General features: G+C 35.3%; 1 protein-coding gene across 2 annotated transcripts in view; it reads left to right on the top strand.

Moving 5' to 3' along the window:
* CPED1 (cadherin like and PC-esterase domain containing 1) overlaps positions 1-19132 on the top strand; it is a 326436-nt gene that overhangs the window by 150167 nt on the left and 157137 nt on the right. For both annotated transcript variants that reach the window (XM_040259514.1, XM_040259515.1), the window contains 6 exons: positions 1949-2091; positions 3601-3673; positions 5658-5825; positions 7041-7145; positions 8638-8807; positions 12511-12581. In XM_040259514.1, the coding sequence (XP_040115448.1) occupies positions 1949-2091; positions 3601-3673; positions 5658-5825; positions 7041-7145; positions 8638-8807; positions 12511-12581 (730 nt within the window). The remainder of the gene's footprint in view (positions 1-1948; positions 2092-3600; positions 3674-5657; positions 5826-7040; positions 7146-8637; positions 8808-12510; positions 12582-19132) is intronic.

Genomic DNA, 19132 nt, shown 5'->3' on the forward strand with positions numbered 1-19132 from the left:
TGTTCATCTTTGAAGGAAGGCTGTGGACTTTTGTTTTAATTAATGAAAGAAGCTAATATGTACTGAGTATTTGATGTCTGATGGGTGGTGGTAGACTTTATGTGAGAGTCCATTCTCTGATTTAATCCTAGCAACACGTCTATAAAGTTACTGTTAGTAAACTCACAAGACCTCACAATTTACTAGTAACAGGCACAGAATCAAAGTTGAACCTGGGGCTTTTAGCTTCTAAATCTATAGAGGCTACTGTGCTAAGTACCTTGTCCTCCAAAGTTCAGCACACAGTGCTTTCTGCGTGGTGAAAAATTAATTATAGTCAAAAATTAAGGAATACACATTTCCACAGTAGAAGAATAAATACAACCCTAAACATTAATTTGCTAATTATTTTTCACCATAGAGGATATAATTTGATAAACAATCTTACATATCCTATGTGTTACACAAATGTTTCCCACCTTCTTAAATTATTAACCTTGACCCCTGTGATATTCAGAAAACATATAAATGGAAAAATGCAATAATATTATCAGTAACCCTTTCTATATAATATGGTGAACTGAGTGAAATGTGATGAGTTACTTTTATTTGGAAAAACATGTTACTCTGTTTTGACTCAAGGGTGTTGATACTTTCAGTGTTAGCCTGGATTTGTTTTCTTTTGATCATACAATTACTGCATTCATTTTCCTTAGTCCTTAGAGAAGGAAAAACATCCCAATTGCCAAATGCTAATGACGTGTTTATAGGGTCTTAAAGTGCACATCTCATTATGTTTCTGTTTTTCAGCTGGGAAAAGTTTATGAAGTCAGCATTTGTTTCTCTTGGGGGAATTTTGCTTGTATATTTTAAAGATACATTTACCGTCTCCCTCACATGATTTGTGCCAGTATCTGTCCTTCATTATTAGAGCAACAAAAGTTTTTCACTTTGCAGTCTTACACAGCTTAGATAAATTTAGTCTGTTCTTCCAAAAATATTAATAGTATACCTGCTGCATGTTTTTTCTGAAAATATTTTTTGTTCTTCATTTTTGAAAGTGTATGCTTACCCAGAGACAGTTTATGAATCAATATGAGGTTTATTTTATACTTTTTAAAAAGTTTGACTTGAGCCTTAGTGTTAAGCATTCTGAAGATATAGTTTTGTGGTTGTGATTGTTTTAATATTTAAGCAAATAAAAATAGCTATTTGTGTTTCTATGAAGGCATAAACCTTACATCCTGCCCATTTTTGTATTGAGGCCCCATTCTCTCCAGTCATACAAAGCCTGAAATGAAAATTTCAGGACACTGAGATTTTCTTAGATTCTTCTCTGGTTGGCTAGAGCTCCCACACCATGAAGAAGAAGAAGCAATTTTGATGCAGTTATTTTTGTTCTCTTACAAAAAGAATGCAGGAAAGGGATAATAATAAAAAGCTTAGACTTAAATTTCGTATTTTACAGTGACTTTCTTCTGATTTGGCAACTCTCTTGTTGGTAGGTTGTAACTCATTTTTAAAAAAAGGACACAAAAATTCAAAGTGAGTTGCAAGTCCAAGTTTACCTAGATGTAGCGTCCCAAATGCAACTTGGCAGTTTTGATCACAAGCTCTGTGATGCTTGCACTTCACTTTCCATGGTTAGATGCCATGGAATGAAAAGAAAAATGGAGTAAACACCTTTAAAATAATTTAAATTCTGAGATATTTTGATATCTCACATTCAATCAGAAGGCTTGTAATATGTTTTTAAATGTATATAATATATATCACATTGTATAATATGTGATAATATATATTTATTATATATACAGTATACTTTATATATGTCTTAGATGATCAAATTTTCCTTTTCAAGGAGTTTTTTTGAGTGCGTCAAAGAGAGACCTTTCACATTGTTCATTTGGAAATGACAGACAAACTGAAATTGTCCTTTAAACATATGAATCCTTTACTTTGTTCACAGCTGCAAACATTTTTTGAGACATTCCTGAGAGCCAGTTCACCGCTTCAGGCTTTTGATACCATGAAGGAAGCCATCAGCAAACTCCTACTAGCAGCTGAAGTATTCAGTGAAACATCTACTCTGGGACCGAAGATCTTCCAAAGGTAAAAGCACGTTTTAATGTTAAAAAAAAAAAAAAAAACCTACCTTCTAAAAATTGATTGTTAATGAAAATGTTTCTTAATTATCACAAGTAGGTGCTACTTGGAAATTTTTATATAGTATAAAATATGAACTTCTAAACTTATGTTTTTGTAATTTGGAGACCCTAAAAGTTCAGAGTATGTTAAAGACTCACAGTATTTAAACAGTGGTGACAAAAAATAAAGCACAGTTAATATTTAAATTATTTTTTAAATTGTAACCCCTTTCAAGCTCACCTATTTTTATCATATATGCCTTCCATTGACTAATTATATTTTAATTTATATGCTTTTATTAACAAAATTCAATAACTCTTATCTCCACATCTCATCCAGTTTACTTGAATATAATTTAATGCCTTTTTCTAGGGAAATGTTAAATCTAGTATCTTAAGGAAAGGAGGTGCCTCCATATAAGTTTTATCATGCTTTCTATGTGAATAAGAAGGCTTAGCATGGAGAAGTGGGAGAGGTTCCTTTCCCATATTGTATGTTTATGGAGTCAACTTGATTGTTTCATTTAATGTGTTATGAATACTTTTTATATATCTGTATTTTCTGTAGGTAATGAAACAGGCTCTAAATCCAAAGATAAATTGTATTTAATTTTAGATTATCTAAGCTACTGCTCTTTGTAATCAGTATAGATGTTGAAATTTAACCACAGTGATTATTAATGATACAGTACCAAATAATAGAGTAAACATAGCAAATATAATGTATCTTTGTTACACTCTGTTGTTTTTATTTTTATTACAGTACAGTTGTTTTACAATGTTGTGTTAGTTTCTGCTATGCAGCAAAGTCAATCAGCTGTACATATACATATATCCACTCTTTTTCAGATTTCTTTCCTATTTAAGACAATGGCACCCCACTCCAGTACTCTTGCCTGTAAAATCCCATGGACAGAGGAGCCTGGTAGGCTGCAGTCCAAGGGGTCGTGAAGACTAGGACACAACTGATCGACTTCACTTTCACTTTTCACTTTCATGCATTGGAGAAGGGAATGGCAACCCACTCCAGTGTTCTTGCCTGGAGAATCCCAGGGACGGGGGAGCCTGGTGGGCTGCCGTCTATGGGGTCGCACAGAGTCGGACACGACTGAAGCGACTTAGCAGCAGCAGCAGGTACCACAGAACACTGAGTAGAGCTCCCTGTGCTATACTGTAGGTTCTCATTCATTATCCATTTTATACATAGTAATATATATATATATGTCAATCCCAAACCCCCAAGTCATCCCACCCCCGTTACCCCCTTGGGAACCACAAGTTTGTCCTCTCCATCGGTGACTCTATTTCTGCTTTGCAGATAAGCTCATCTCTAACCCTTTTCTAGATTCCACACGTAAGTGACACTGTCTTTCTGACTTACTTCACTCTGCCTGGCAGTCTCTAGGTCCATCCACCTCTCTGCAAAAGGCACTATTTCGTTCCTTTTTGTTGTTACCTTGTGTTTTCATTTCAGATGCAGATTATGTTTTCAACTTTTAACTTTTGATATTGGTTACGGCAGTATCAGGTCCCCTGTAGTACTTCAGGTGAGTATGCCAGGGTGCTTACGGGAGCTTTCCTTTCGGCTGAAGGGTGTGTGTGTGTGTGTGCGCGCGCGCGTGTGTGTGTTGTTGTTGTTGGTTTCATTCATTGTAACCAATCAGTAAATGCAACATGCATCAATCTTACAACAAACTTATATTTGTGCTTCCTTGGTAGCTCAGACGGTAACGACTCTGCCTTCAGTGCAGGTGACACAAGTGATGTGTCTTTGTTTGACCCCTGGGTCGGGAAGATCCCCTGGAGAAGGGAATGGCAATCCGCACCAGTATTCTTGCTGTAGTTCAAAGAATTAACTAGTATATGGAGAGTCTATGATTTGAGTTACAGTGCCCACTCTGCTTCCCTGTTGAACAAACACACATATATTTTTTTTTTGGTTCAACCTCTATTTATGAAGTAAATGTGGCATAAAGCTGAGTATGTGTTAATGCAGGAAAATAGACATCTAGTTAATAAAAAAGAGCAGGTTACCTAGCTTATTCACATGGGTTTATAAAAAAGTTAACTCCTTTATTCTTTACATATAGATATTTAGTTTAAAACTGGCCTATAATTTAATTTTAAAACCATAGGAATTTTTGAAATATTTGTTTTCAATATTTGTATGAATATATATAAATTGAAGCATGTTTTTTTTGTACACTCTGATTATTTTCAGTTCAGTTCAGTTCAGTCGCTCAGTCGTCATCTCCTCCAACATATTTTTAATCCAAAATTTCCCTTAGTGGCAAGAAGGTTTTAAAAGTTGACTGTGTTAGTCTATAGAAAGATAATTTATGATATGGCAAGAGAAACAGAATAAAATTTATGCCCACTCCAGTACTCTTGCCTGGAAAATTCCATGGACGGAGGAGACTGGTAGGCTGCAGTCCATGGGGTCGAGAAGAGTCGGACATGACTGAGCGAATTCACTTTCACTTTTCACTTTCATGCATTGGAGAAGGAAATGGCAACCCACTCCAGTGTTCTTGCCTGGAGAGTCCTAGGGACGGGGGAGCCTGGTGGGCTGCCGTCTATGGGGTCGCACAGAGTCGGACACGACTGAAGCAACTTAGCAGCAGCGGAGTAGGAAACGGCAACCCATTCCAGTATTCTTGCCAGGGAAATCCCATGGACAAAGGAGCCTGGCGGGCTACAATCCAGAGTATCACAAAGAGTCAGACATGATTGAGCAACTGAGCACACAGCACACATATATTGTATATGTGCAACTTATATAATATTGTACATCAACTATACGTCAATAAAAAAAGAAAAAAAATTATGTTCACAAGAATTTGACTTCATACTGTATTGACTGGTTTTCAGACTATTACACAAGGAGAATGATTGCATTATACGTGATTCAAACATTTAGTTGATTCAAAGATTTATCCCTAAAATTCTAAAATTTTATGAATCTACATCTTTTATCGGTCATTTATTCATTATTTTACCCACATATCTAATAGTTTACATAATGATTTTTTAAAATTATTGTTTAGAGGTATTTTTTATTATTTCCATGAACACAAGTTCATCAATGATTTAAGATAAACTGATATGATTCTATAAAACAGTAATGTTCTTATGTATGTGTGCTAAGTCACTTCAGTCATGTCTGACTCTTTGCTGCCCCATGTACTGTGGCCCACCAGGCTCCTCTGTCCAGGAGATTCTCCAGGCAAGACTACTGGAGTGGGTTACCATGCCCTCCTCCAGGGGATCTTCCTGACTCAGGGATCAAACCCACGTCTCTTAAGTCTCCTGCATTGGCAGATGGGTTCTTTATCACTAGCACCACCTGGGGATCATATTTTCGAAAGAACAGTACTTAGATTTTTATAAAATTGTTGACCTCCAAAAGGACCACTAGATGTCAGTTCTGATCTATAATCCAATGGGAAATGAATCATGTCTTAGAAGTGATTCCACTGCATTAAAAGTAAGTCAACAAAAAATATTTGCTGTTATTTAACTCTTCCACAGGTGCATGAACATTTAAATTTTCAAGATGATGATGATATGGATTTTGAGGACCAAAACACAGAAGAATTTCTTTTAAAGGATACTTTCAGTTTTCTCCTGTCTAATGACTCTTCCCTTTCCATATTTTCTGAGATATTTCAGAGACTTTATAGATCAGCTGTAGTTAAGGTAAGTGCATATTTTTTACTGACAAGTATTTAAAATTCATCTTTAAGTATCATTTTCTTTACTGTGCAGTTAAGCAACTTGATAATTCATTTGAAATTGATTTGTACCTATAGATAAACCTCTTAATATTTTTCTGATATAAGGATCAATATTATTTTTGTGTCTACTAAGTATGTGAATGACTGACTATGATGAAATTATGGGTTGAAAATGAAGTAAATCAGCTCCTAATTCCCAAGGGAATTTTGTTCTTATAATGCATAATGCATGTTAAGTACAATAGAATACTATTAAGGAATACCTGAACCTTTTGGAAGCAGTTAGTGCTCTAGATTAAAATCAAGGGGCTGAAGTTATAATACTCTTTTTTTTTTTTTTACATCTGGTTAACATTTTTGGTTAGATGATGATTAGGGAATAGTGAGTGCTTCAGAGTAAGACTGGTTAATTTTTGTGATCTGTTAGTACAAGTTTTCTTGATATATGAAAAAATCTGTACAGATTAGTAATCTAGGTGCAGTATCGTTTTCTCTGTATCTTTCTGTTTTAAAACCGTAACTGGAAAATTTGGAAAAGTAGAATGTGAAAGGTCTCACCAACAAAGGGTGCTCTACAGAGAGATGGTTTTGAGAGTTAAGATGTTATATACTCTTGTCTCCCTAAGATCTTATCGGTTCATTCCTAGAGTTCCCGGTTTTCCTTCCTTAGTGAGTGGATTGTCATTAAAACCATTAGAACCACTCGACCCAGAGAAAATAGTAAGATATGTATCTTTTGCTCTCAGGGATGCATTAGAAAAAATAAATGTGAGGAAAATGGGGGTGGAGGTAAGTCTGTTTACTGGAATCCGTGAAATGTGAAGATGGTCGTGTGACATACATGAGGTTCATGTGTAAATTTCCTGCTCTGATCTTTGGTTCCCTCGAAGGCTAAAAAAATACCTCCTGCCTTTCCAAACTGTCACACTTATTCTGTCTTCTGGGCCCAACTTCCCAACCTTGCTGCCAAAGCACTACCGAGCTATTTCAGGTTCTTTAGTCAAACATGAAGTTTTCTTGTATTCTGACATCATTTTGACGAGTTGAAGTTGCTATGTTATTTAGAATTAATTAGCTCAGCTGTTATAGAGTTTAAAATTTGGTTTTTGACTTGTGCTAAACATAGCTTGACTTTGGAACAATTGCTTAAGAGTTGTGTTTTTCCCCCCTGTTATAGGGTGAAAATTATCAAAAAGAGCTAAATCGGTGCCTTTCTTTAGAGGAGATTAACTCAATTATGACTTTTACAAAGGAACTCGAGAGTTTGGGACAATTCCAACTGGTAAAGCAAAAGTGACCTTTGATTCCTCTTGATTACTGAGATTGTAGTAGATCAGCCATGAGCTACTTGATTTTTGACTTAAAACCAAAAGATATTTCCTTAAGGAATAAAAATATTTGTAAGCTTCTTGTTAGAGATATGAAGATTAAGATGAGCAGAATGCATATTCTTTAAGAGTATGCAGATACATGACTTACTAAATGTAAAAGAATGTGGAATAAATATAGCTGGGAGGCTTTGCTAATTTTTAAGGGGGAAATGCTGACATTTTCCTAAAGAAGTTTGCTGTTTGCTTTTGGACATTTGCATGTATCCAACATTTCCTTCTGCTTATTATGCCCCTAAAAGTAAACATTATTCAATCAAATAGTAATATTTTTTAAAACTACCTGTTTGTTATAACTCTATAGCAAACTCCAAAGGGAAAAAATGTAGAAATGATTATAACTTTTACTGGTTTCAGTCTGAAGGTATAAATGGCATTTAGTTTATTTTCTATGTATTTTCCTAGATTCTGTTATTGATCAATATCAATGGATAATTTATTACACATATATCTATGTGCTTCATACTTGCTTTGTTTCTAGTTCTGCCCTTATATAGATAATTTATATTGGATTCATATTTTTGTATGTAAGGTTTGTTTATATAAAGCATTTCTTTAAAGTAGCATTTTTAAAAGTCTACTAATAATTTATTATTAATCTGTTTGGATAAAATATTTATTTTTTTACTTAAAAATTTATATTCAGATTCTACAGGTATGAATGTTAACCAACTTAACTAGTGAATGTTTGACACTTGTTTTTATTACTTAACCCCATATTTTAGAGGATTCAAAGTAAGCTTATTACTCAAAAGATAACTTAGTTGATGGATTATTTTAATTAATTTAAATACAGTAAGTGTTAACATTTGTGACAGTTTGGTTCAATACCATACAAAGATAATCAGAGAGACCTGGCCTCATCCTTCAGGAATTCTTAATTTAAGACATTAGGAAAGTAAAGAACTTCTCTTGGCACAATGTGAAGAATAGAAAAATTATTTTATAGCAGAAAAGGCAAACATTAATATCTGACTCTCAGAGTAGAAAGAGGATGACCATAGATTTTTTATTTTTGGTTGGATTAATATCTCTGATCCTGACATTTAAAAGACACTTATAATCCAAGAGGATTTCATCTTATTTTTCCTGCTACCTAACTCTGTTATTCAGCTGTTTTGTAGTATCTATAGAAAGGAGATAGCTGTTTTCATTCAATGAAAAGAGAAATAAAATTCACCCTATTTGAAAATATAAACATCAGCAAAATTAGTTCCTTATAAAAAGTGGCATTTACATTGACACTAACACAGAAAATTAAACTATGGTACTGATAATATATTTTTAAATAAATGCCTAATTTAAATATAAAGCCTTCCCAAATAATACTATATTTTCTTTTCTATCACTTATTCTGATATTCTGATCTTGAATATTCCTTTTCAGCTCTTCCCATCTACTACTCCTGGATTTCAATCTCTGATTCATGAATTTTATGGTATGGCAAGTCCTATGGGAAAACCTGGTTCCATCCTGACTCAGTACTGGTCTCTTTTAAGTGTATTTGAACAATTTCAGCTCCTGAATAAAAAGGCAGAGCTACACCAGCTGGAATGGTAAGACAGCCACAAATTTGAATTGTGCAACCCCAAAAATCTCTAAAGATTGATTTCAAAAGGCGTTGCCTACATTAAAGAAAGCAACAAAAAGAAATGTGTCCAAAAATTCATGCTCTGGAAAATAAGCTTCTTTAAAACATTGAAACCATAATGATTCTAGTGGTCTTCAAACACTGTAACAAAAATATATCCAACAGTTTTTCAAACCAGCAAGACTTGACTCCACTCAAAAGTCAAGTTTAAAATTAAAAGTTTCAAACTAGTTTCATCCTGTGATATATATCCTTGAATTTCAGGAGCATCAGACAGAAAGAATTAGGTGAGATTTGTTTTATGAACTATCCATCAGAGTGGAGGCCAGGATGGTATGAACATTCATTTGGAGTTTTTGAGGCATGAGTTTATTCTGGACAAAACATATCCAGATTTATAAATATGTCTGTCTCTACCACAAGATTAGAGTTTTTTTGTTTTTTTTTTTAATGGAATCTCAGAGAGGAGCATTTGGCCAGGAGAAAATGTCCTTGGCCTCCCCCATCCACTTCCATTCTAATGAGGGATAGTAACGAGGGGATAAGAGTCTGCTGGTCCAGTGAACATAATAATACCCCCAGTCAGTGGAGGAAGGGGCAGTGCCCACAGTGCCAGCTAAGTCTACTTCCCTTTTATATGATGGAATTAAGTAAGTATTTGACTTGTCTATTGCCAGGAAAACAGAAATAAACCCAACCACCTAGAGAGATCAAAGACTAGATGGCCGTGCCACGCTCGTCGGTGTCTCTGAAGTCACCCTCATGAACGGCCTCCATTCCACCGACTTTCCTATTTCCTTCTGCCTCAGGAGACAGTGAAAACAATCCTAGAGGAACATTTTTTTAATATAGTTCAAAAATACAAATAATCACATAGTTGAAGAATTCTTAGGACGTTTCCCAGGTCCAGAACTCACTTTAATTGCCACAACTTTATGCAGTTGGCCTTATTCCCTCATTACTCTGAAGTAAGAGAATTGATAGAAGGTTTTGTTTGTTTGAAAGTTAGGTTTTAAATAACATAGCTCAATGTCCCTTTGTTTGTTCTTTGCACTCACTCAATCCAAGACTGTCTCATTCATCATTATCAATAGAGGAAGAGCAGACTTGATTTACCAAGAAGTCTATTTAAGTATCGTTTTTAATTTTAAGTAAGTTAAGTTCCTTTGAGATATGCAAGGCTTGGAAAGTTTATTCCCCAAGTTTCTCTCAAGGTCCACATTTGTTTTACGGTCAAGCAATTGACTTGTCTTAAATTCAGAATATTGGATTTAAGCTTAATTTTAACCCTAACTGATTCTTTCCAACAATGCAATTTACTGAATGTCATTGTTAAATATAGTTAGAAAAAGTCAGGACTTTTTGAATCAAACAGACTTGGATTCAAAAATCCCAGGTTTAGATTTTATTAATTACAGCAGCTAAGAGTTTCCTCTGCAATTCAGTTTCTATACCTGTAAATTATGGATTATACTACCTACCAAGAATTGTTTCAAAATTATGTCAGATAAGCTTCATATACTGCATGGCGTGTGGTATGCTGAGTCATAGATAAGTGGTTAAGTATTAATATATTTTCTGTTTCACTTTCTGTTTCCTGCTCCTATACCACCCAAAGGTCACTTTACATCTAAAAAGAGCAAAATGTTTTTCTTTCATTTATAGGAAAAGCAAGATAAGTTTGAAAGACTTATATAACACTGTGATAAGTAAACTTGAAATCTTTATCAAGAAACAACTAGATAAATTGTTTCTAGGCCATTTTAAGAAAGACTAGTTAATTTAATTATCTTCAAATTTACCAGTGAGTATATATGTATATATTTAATTATCATTCATACTATATCACAAGAAGGATCGGTGTCAGATACGTTTTCCAGATGAGGAAACTGAGATGCTAAGATGGGTCATTTGCTCAAGCCGAGCAGCTAATTGAGTTGGAACTACAACCCTGGCCTCTTCTTTCTGGTCTTATTCTTTATACCAGGATCTCATGCTGACAGGAAGGTCAGATGTAGTCATTCATAATTGCCCCTGTCTTCACAATGGTCACCTGTAGTTTTTCATACTCTAAAGGCCAGTTTTACATATCTATATTACCTGTGGGTTTGAATGACTTCCTTCACCCTTTTAAATAAACATCATCCACCGATAGCAGCAAGGTGAGGACAAATAGACAGAAAAGCAAACACTTAGAGAAAGTGTCACTTCTGTCTGTGCCCCGAGGCTCAGAATCCAGGGGTCCTAACAGAATGAGTGGAAATCTGAACAGAATGAAAACACTAAAATCGATGTGTGTGTACTGTCTGTTAATTTTCACTTCACTGGAAATAAAGTAGCAGGTGTAATTTGCTCTAATCACATGCTTTCCATGAAAATCCACATTTTCAAAACAAGTTATTCAAAAAATTACACAGGAAATCACTTGGGGGATGCCTTAACATACAAAACATTTCATTCCCTTGATATAGTAACTTTTATAAAATTCAGTTTGTATGCATTTCAGGGTTGTATCTTTTATGTGCTTTACTTAAAGTGTTTGCTTCATATGAAATAATTTTTTTTTTCCACCTTGGCCTGGCACTCAAACTTATAGTAAACGTATCTCACCCCATCCTTGCTTTATCTATTTCTTCATTCCTTGGGAGGAGGAAAGTATTTTAAAGTCCTCGACATGTTATTTTTCACCCCGATTACATCATTGCATATACTAAAGGGTGAAAAAACTTGAAAATAAAACTGCAATAAAGTTATCACACCTTCCATCATTAACAATAGTTTTAATTCCTGATTCTTCTTAATTTTCTATCTAATGTTTATATTTTGAGGAAATTGAAAATGCCTTATTCATCTCTACCACAGTGTCCCATACAATATCTGGGACAATAAATCTTTATAAAATTAAAATAACACAGAGCATTTGATTGAATCTTCATAGCCTCCCTGTGAAGTAAGGCCAGCATTGTTATCTCTGTTTCATAGCAGCAGAAATGAAGCCTCCCAACACAGCACAGTGAAGTCAAGTCACATCCTACCCAGTATTCTCTGTCATAAGGACCAACAGTTTTTCTGTCTGCCACTTAGATTATTTTGGTCCTAAATTTGAGGATATAAAGGGCAATCTGGCTGAGCATTTAGTTATACAACAGAAAAATGAGGCAAACACACCAAGATATATCTAACCCTTAATATTCATCCCTGTTAATCAGAGTTTAAGGATAGAGGCCTTGACAAGACAGGTCATTTTCTGCATGGTATGCTTAAGTTTCTCAGATTATGTGGATGTTCTCAGTCTGTGCCTCAGACTTTCCAAAGCTTCTTGCTACAAGACTTTGTAATTTTAGCCAGATTCCAATAAGAATGTGTATTCCTGAATCACTTCTGTTGGACCTAGGCTATCAGAGATTGTTCCCTTTTGGACCAAAGAGTGTTCCCTTTTTGCCCTGGTTTTCCTCATATGGGCTTCTGTTGATTAGAGATGATGAGATTTCCATCCACTTCACTTGAGACAAGATTGCCAGTTTAGAGGAATGAAATTCAGAATGTTTTTCTTTGTGTTCATCAAAATAACTGTGTTCACACAGGAAAAAAAGATAGTGTGTTAGATGTAATTTCAATGAATTTTGTTCAGTGCATTGATCCAGGGTTGTTTGATATTGCATTTGCAGGAATTCTTTCACAAAGGATGGAAACATTAAAAAACCACGAGTACCATTTGATACAATTGAAAATAAAAAAGGTAAAAGATGTCCTCCTGTTTCTTTCAACCTGAAAATAAGTATTGTTTGGCCAAAATCATAAAAAATGTTTAGCTTTATTAGAAGTCAAAAATTAAAACTAGACTGAAAAAATGCTGTTTTCCCCTCAAATTTGGAGAGATTTTTTTCCTCTTAAAGATAATAGAGCTGGGGAGAGTGTAGGGAAATGAGCATTCTCATTGCTGAAAGCGAAAGTGAAAGTGAAGTCGCTCAGTCGTGTCCGACTCTTTGCAACCCCATGGACTGTAACCTATCAGGCTCCTCTGTCCATGGGATTTTCCAGGCAAGAGTACTGGAGTGGATGGCCATTTCCTTCGCCAGTGGATCTTCCCGACCCAGGGATCGAACCCAGGTCTCCCGCATCGTAGACAGACGCTTTACCGTCTGAGCCACTGTGTAAATTAGAGCAATCTTTCTCAAGGGACCGTTTAACAACATGTAAGAAAAGCTTTAAAAGTTATTAATATATGCCATAACTTTCACCCTTAGATACTGATTTTAAAGAAATAATTAAGAATGTACACAAAAATTTAATTGCATAAATTATAAAGGAAAAAATAGCAGCTACCACTATTGCAGTAATAGTGGAATGGATTAAGCTATTTGTTGTTATTCATAACGGAGACACTACATCATGTCCATCTTTGCAATCCCATGAACTGTAGCCCACCAGGCTCCTCTGTCTTCCACTGTGTCCCAGAGTTGGCTCAAATTCATGTCCACTGAGTCAGTGAAGTTATCTATCCATCTCATAGTCATCCAATAAAATATAAATCCACACTAATATTATAGGAAAATATTTATACATGAAAGATGTTGAAGATATATTATTTGATGAAACATTTGACTACATGCCACATGGACCTCAAGGAAAATTAATAGTGACTTTGATTTTCTCTCTTAGTCTTACCTGTTTCCTATATTTTTTCTTCTAAAAGAAACTGAGCTTTTTGTCACATGAAAAGAAAATATTTATAATTTTAAGAAGATAAAAAGTGTACATGTCTACATTTTTTTAAAGAAATCAAAGTTTTCCTATTACAAATCAAGTTTTAATCCAATACAGTGGTTTTGAGTGTACGGCTCCTAGATAAACAACATCAGCGTCATCTGGAAAGCTTAGAAAGTTCACATCTCCTGAATCAGAATCTCTGGGTTTAAGGCCCAGTATTCTATATTTTAACAAGCTCTTCAGATGCTTCTGAGGCACGGTACAGATTGAGAATCACCGACTTAATAAAATGAAGCATTAAGCTCAGGGAAGAACTGATGTTGAACTACTCTTCTCTCTCCCACAATTTTTTAAATCTTTAAATGATTTCTTTAAGCACTCTGAGTGTTCTTATTTTGTCCCATCAATCTCTGTTTAGGAGTTTTTAATATAAATGTTTGGTTGAATTCAGAAACTTAGAGTAAATGTCAGTGGAACCAACTGGGTGGAATTTATGTGATTCTAGTGATTTGGGAAATTATGGTCGTAAGATCATAATAGAACAAGAGAAATTTTGATAGGTCACCTTCAGGCAATGAATGGCATTTAGACCATTCATTTTTCTCTCTTAATATTTTCTTATGTGAATTTATCATTTTTCTGTTATTTTTTACCTAATCACTTCTTTGGTCTTACCATAGCTTTCAGTTGAACTTAGAAGTGCTTTCTGATGTAATAACAATTAAATAATAAAATATGTTTCATTCAATTAACCTGTGTTTCAGACACCTGGATATGTATTCTCTGTATTTTAATTAACAGTTTCTTTTTTAAATGTACATTTCTTTTTTTAGCTGTGGTTCCACAAATTATGAATGAAACCAAAGAAATATGTTGCCATAATGGTGAGTTCCAATGAAAGTATTTGAGAGTCATAATCAATAGTTAGGCACAGCTCTGCTTTGCATAAATCATCATGTTTGGAGATCATTAGGCTGATAATGTATTTTGTGTAAATTTTCAGAAGTTATGCATTTTCCGAATGAGTCAGTATTTGTCACTTTTGCATAATTTTTTTTTACTTTCCATTTTTTTTAATGAAATATTATATTGTGTCTTTGCTTATTTAAGAACAGTAACTTCCAAACTTATTTTGAGAGGCCCCAACAGTGCTAATACTTTGCTGTGGGAACCACTTAAATGGAAGAGCTTGGCATCTTCTCTGTGTATTGATTTTTAGGACGCTCACCATCCAACAGTGATTTGTTTCTGTCAGATTGTTGATGCAATGGATAGCACTTAAGTGTGGTTTTCTTTATAACAATTAAAAGTTTTTAAGCCAAATTTCAATTTATTTTTTTCTTAAATTTCATGAGTTTATTTAATCAAGGTATAATCAGTAATATAAATACATTTTGTAATGAGCTCTTTAAGGTGGCTCAGATGGTAAAGAGTCTGCCTGCAATGCAGGAGGCCTGGGTTAGATCCCTGAGTTGGGGAGATCCCCTGGAGAAGAAAATGGCAACCCTCTCTAGTATTCTTGCTTGGAAAAGCCCATGGATGGAGGAGCCTGGAGGGCTACAGTCCATGGAGGTTGCAGAATCGGGCATGGCTGAACTGACTTAACACACATGCATATATAAAAACATACACTGAAAATTTAGCCTTTTACAAAAAAAAATCTATTCTGATAAATCATTAAAGGTGAAAACAATAAAATGTATGGGCCAAGGTCTAATTTATTATAAATAAAAGTCTTCCAATTCAATTTGTCTCTTCTAAAATGCAATTATGTTTTAATGCTTTCATTAAAATCAGTATAGGCTGACAGGTAATACAAAATGTGGTTTAACAGAATCAACAAGCTTTTTAAAGAAAAAAACACCATTTTGAAGGAAGTGCTGCTAACCAGGAAAAAGTAACAGGTATTACTTACACCATTCCCTCTCTACACTTAGCATCCAATCTCCCACTTCTAGAAAAGTACATACTACTCAGTTCTCTTGGGAAACTGGTTGGTACCTGGTGTGTGGTGGGAAAAGGACTAGTTTTGAGAAAACTAGATGCAAGATTAAAATAAACATTTGTTGAGGGTCTAGTGTGCCAGGCTCTGGGTTAGATCAGAAAAGCCACTTCCCCTCTTTGGTTTTTGTCTCCTCATTTATGAAGTGGAAAAACGATACAAGATAATGTCATTTTTTCTCACTTCCCAGGTAACAGGGTAGAGGATGTGAACATGTTAAATAAGCACTTCCAACTTTGCTCAGATTTCTATGTTGCTTAAAAACTAGTCATACCTGCGACTTCAAAATTAATCTTCCTACTTTTATTTAAGATTAAAAAATAACTCAGTGATGCCTTAGAACAGCTGGGATTATCTTTCAGTGTCTAGGCTGTTTTTGTGTTTAATATGAGTTACGATTATCCCTCAAGAGGGCAACAAAATTCTGCGGTTAAAAGAAATCCGTTAAAAGCAGCCACGACTTCAAACAGCTTTCCCATAAGTACTTGCCAAATACGTTCAGCAGCTTGCTTCCCACCTTGCCTCACACTGGGTTCTCTGCAGAGCTAAGGTAAGCTGGCTTGAGACAAGTTGGGACTGGATTGGGAAGAATGCCAAGGAAACACCAGGTGTTTGTCGGCAGCAATACTGATGATTCAGTCGAAGATGATGTCAGGATGAAATCAGCTTTCAAGCAGGGGTCTAGGATGCAGCACTTAAGCCAGAGGTGAAGAGTTTCTGATGAAACCAAAAACAAGCACTTGCTAAAGAAAATGATTTCTTTCTTAAGAAACTGATTACTCAGTTTCTCTCTTCTAGGTCTGATTTTCAGTGTTGAAATGGGCAGAGTGTTTAGTCATTCAGCTGTGTCCAACTCTTTGTGACCCCATGGACTATAGCCCATCAGGCTCCTCTGTCCATGGGGATTCTCCAGGCAAGAATACTGCAGTGGGTTGCCATGCCTATTCCTGGGGAACTTCCCAACCCAGGGACTGAACCTGAGTCTCCTGCATTGCAGGCAGATTCTTTACCATCTGAACCACCATGAGCAGGCCGCATTGAAAATGTTCACTATTAAGTGAAAGTATTAACTACAGGGAAATTAACTCTCACTGACTATTTTATTAAAATATGTAAAATTAAAGTACATTTCCTATGATTACTATTTTGAAAAACATCTTCCACCGTGTTATTCAGCTATCTGGTTTCAACAATAAAAGTATAGCGTATGTATTTATATTCCCTTTCTGCCTAGGAAATGGTAATCTTGAAAGCACATTCCATATCCTTGAACTCCAATTTATTTAAAGTGTTACGTTGGGTTCACAGTCTCCAACAGAATCAGATCTCATGACCTAAAAGGGCCTGTTTTTACTGTACTTATCTCAGTGCCTTGAACATAGACTCTGCCAGAAAAAAAAAAAATCTGATGAAAAGATGAATTAATAAGTGTTTGAATTTGAATGAAAAGCTATGGTACTTTTTAAGATGAAATCTAATAACAGTCTCACCCTTATCCTTTCATTTTTTTCTCCTTTATTATAAAACACTTTAGGTCTAGTAGAATCATTATTATAGATACAGTCCACCTTCATCATCCAGATACAATTTTTGGTAGTAAGTAAAATCCATCAAGCAAGTATGTATTGAATTCACTGAGTTACTGAACCAAATTGACTAGTTATTTTTATTGACTTTTTCCCTACAATGAAATTACAATATATGTACTGCATTATTATTCCTAATTTGTGCCTCAATAGTTGTTTCTTCTTGAGAAAGAAACAACTTCTCTTTGTACCTGAGTATGGTTTTTCCAGTGGTCATGTATGGATGTGAGAGTTGGACTGTGAAGAAAGCTGAGCGCCAAAGAATTGATGCTTTTGAACTGTGGTGTTGGAGAAGATTCTTGAGAGTCCCTTGGACTGCAAGGAGATCCAACCAGTCCATTCTGAAGGAGATCAGCCCTGGGTGTTCTTTGGAAGGAATGATGCTAAAGCTGACGCTCCAGTACTTTGGCCACCTCATGCGAAGAGTTGACTCATTGGAAAAGACTCTGATGCTGGGAGGCATTGGGGGCAGGAGGAGAAGGGGACGACAGAGGATGAGATGGCTGGATGGCATCACTGACTCGATGGACGTGAGTCTGAGTGAACTCCGGGAGTTGGTGATGGACAGGGAGGCCTGGCGTGCTGCAATTCATGGGGTCGCAAAGAGTCGGACACGACTGAGCGACTGAACTGAACTGAACTGAGTTGTAATATTATTCCTAATTTGTACCGGAGTAGCTTTTTCACATTCTTTGCTCCACCCTACTGTAAGCTACATATCAGTCCAATGGCAGTTTAACGACGTTTCCCCTCAAGTAGTTGTTTTTTCTTTCTTCCTTTCCTTCCATTTGAGAAAACAATCATAGAATGTGAGTGAAATGTATTCACTTTCATCATTTAAGGGCATGATGGGAGTTAAGCTGACACCTAGTTCTCAGATGTAGAATAAAACACCTATAAGGTTGGTGGTATATCTATCTCCTTGTCTGAAAAAGAAATATAAAATTTTTCATATTGTTGAATCACGAAGTCTAGAATATGATGGGAGATGAGAGGGAGAAGCCAAGGAATGGTTAGGAAATGCTTTGTAAGCTATAATGGGAGCTTGGTCTAGATTATGGAGGTGATGAGAAAATGCTAAAGAACTGAAGACAAATCATTAGATTTGATTTTAGAGAAATTGTGTGATAGCTATATAACAATAAAGGAAGAGACAGCAGTTAATAGACTAATAGGCTTTTTCTTTAAGTTCAGGTATATAGCTTCCTTTGGCAAATTTGGTGTTATCTTTTTTGTTGCTATGTTGTTAAATATCATTGAAAATCTTACTTAAAGGCAACAGAAGACATTTTCATTTTACTGATTTTTATAGAATTTCCTATTTTTATCTTTACTGAAATTTTTTGACTATAAAAAAGTGTTTCTGGTGCAAAAAAAACTTGTTAATATTTTTATTTTAAAAACATTTGCTTTTGAGTAATTTGTTTAATTCAAATATGAACACAATGTATCTAGTTTAGTGGTAGCTGGTATATGTGCCTAGAGATGTATATTTATTTTTTTCTCACTAAGATACTTTTGTAAAAGTTGAGCTCTTAAAAAATAGAAACTCTTAAAAAGTGACTTAGAATCAATGATATGAAGTAATACTCGTGCATGCATGCATGCAAAGTTGCTTCAGTCGTGTCTTACTCTTTGGATTGTATGTATGAACTGTAGCCTGCCAAGCTCCTCTGTCCTTGGGATTTTCAGGCAAGAATACTGGAGTGGGTTGCCATGCCCTCCTTCAGGGCATCTTCCCAACCCAGGGCTTGAACCCACATCTCTTATATCTCCTATATTGGCAGGTGGATTCTTTACCACTAGCCCCCTCTGGGAAGCCAGTGAAGTAATACACTAGGTTCTATAACAAAACTGAGCAGAGAATAGCACTTTGCTTCTTTCTAAAGCACTACTTTAGGGCACTTAGGTTAAGGTAGCCAGAGTATGAAGGGGTTTTCATGTCTAAGTGTGTGGCATGATATTAGATTTCACATTCTTTGCTCTACCCGA

This window comes from Oryx dammah, unplaced genomic scaffold (genome assembly GCF_014754425.2).
Source record: "Oryx dammah isolate SB20612 unplaced genomic scaffold, SCBI_Odam_1.1 HiC_scaffold_18, whole genome shotgun sequence".
NCBI lineage: Eukaryota > Metazoa > Chordata > Mammalia > Artiodactyla > Bovidae > Oryx > Oryx dammah.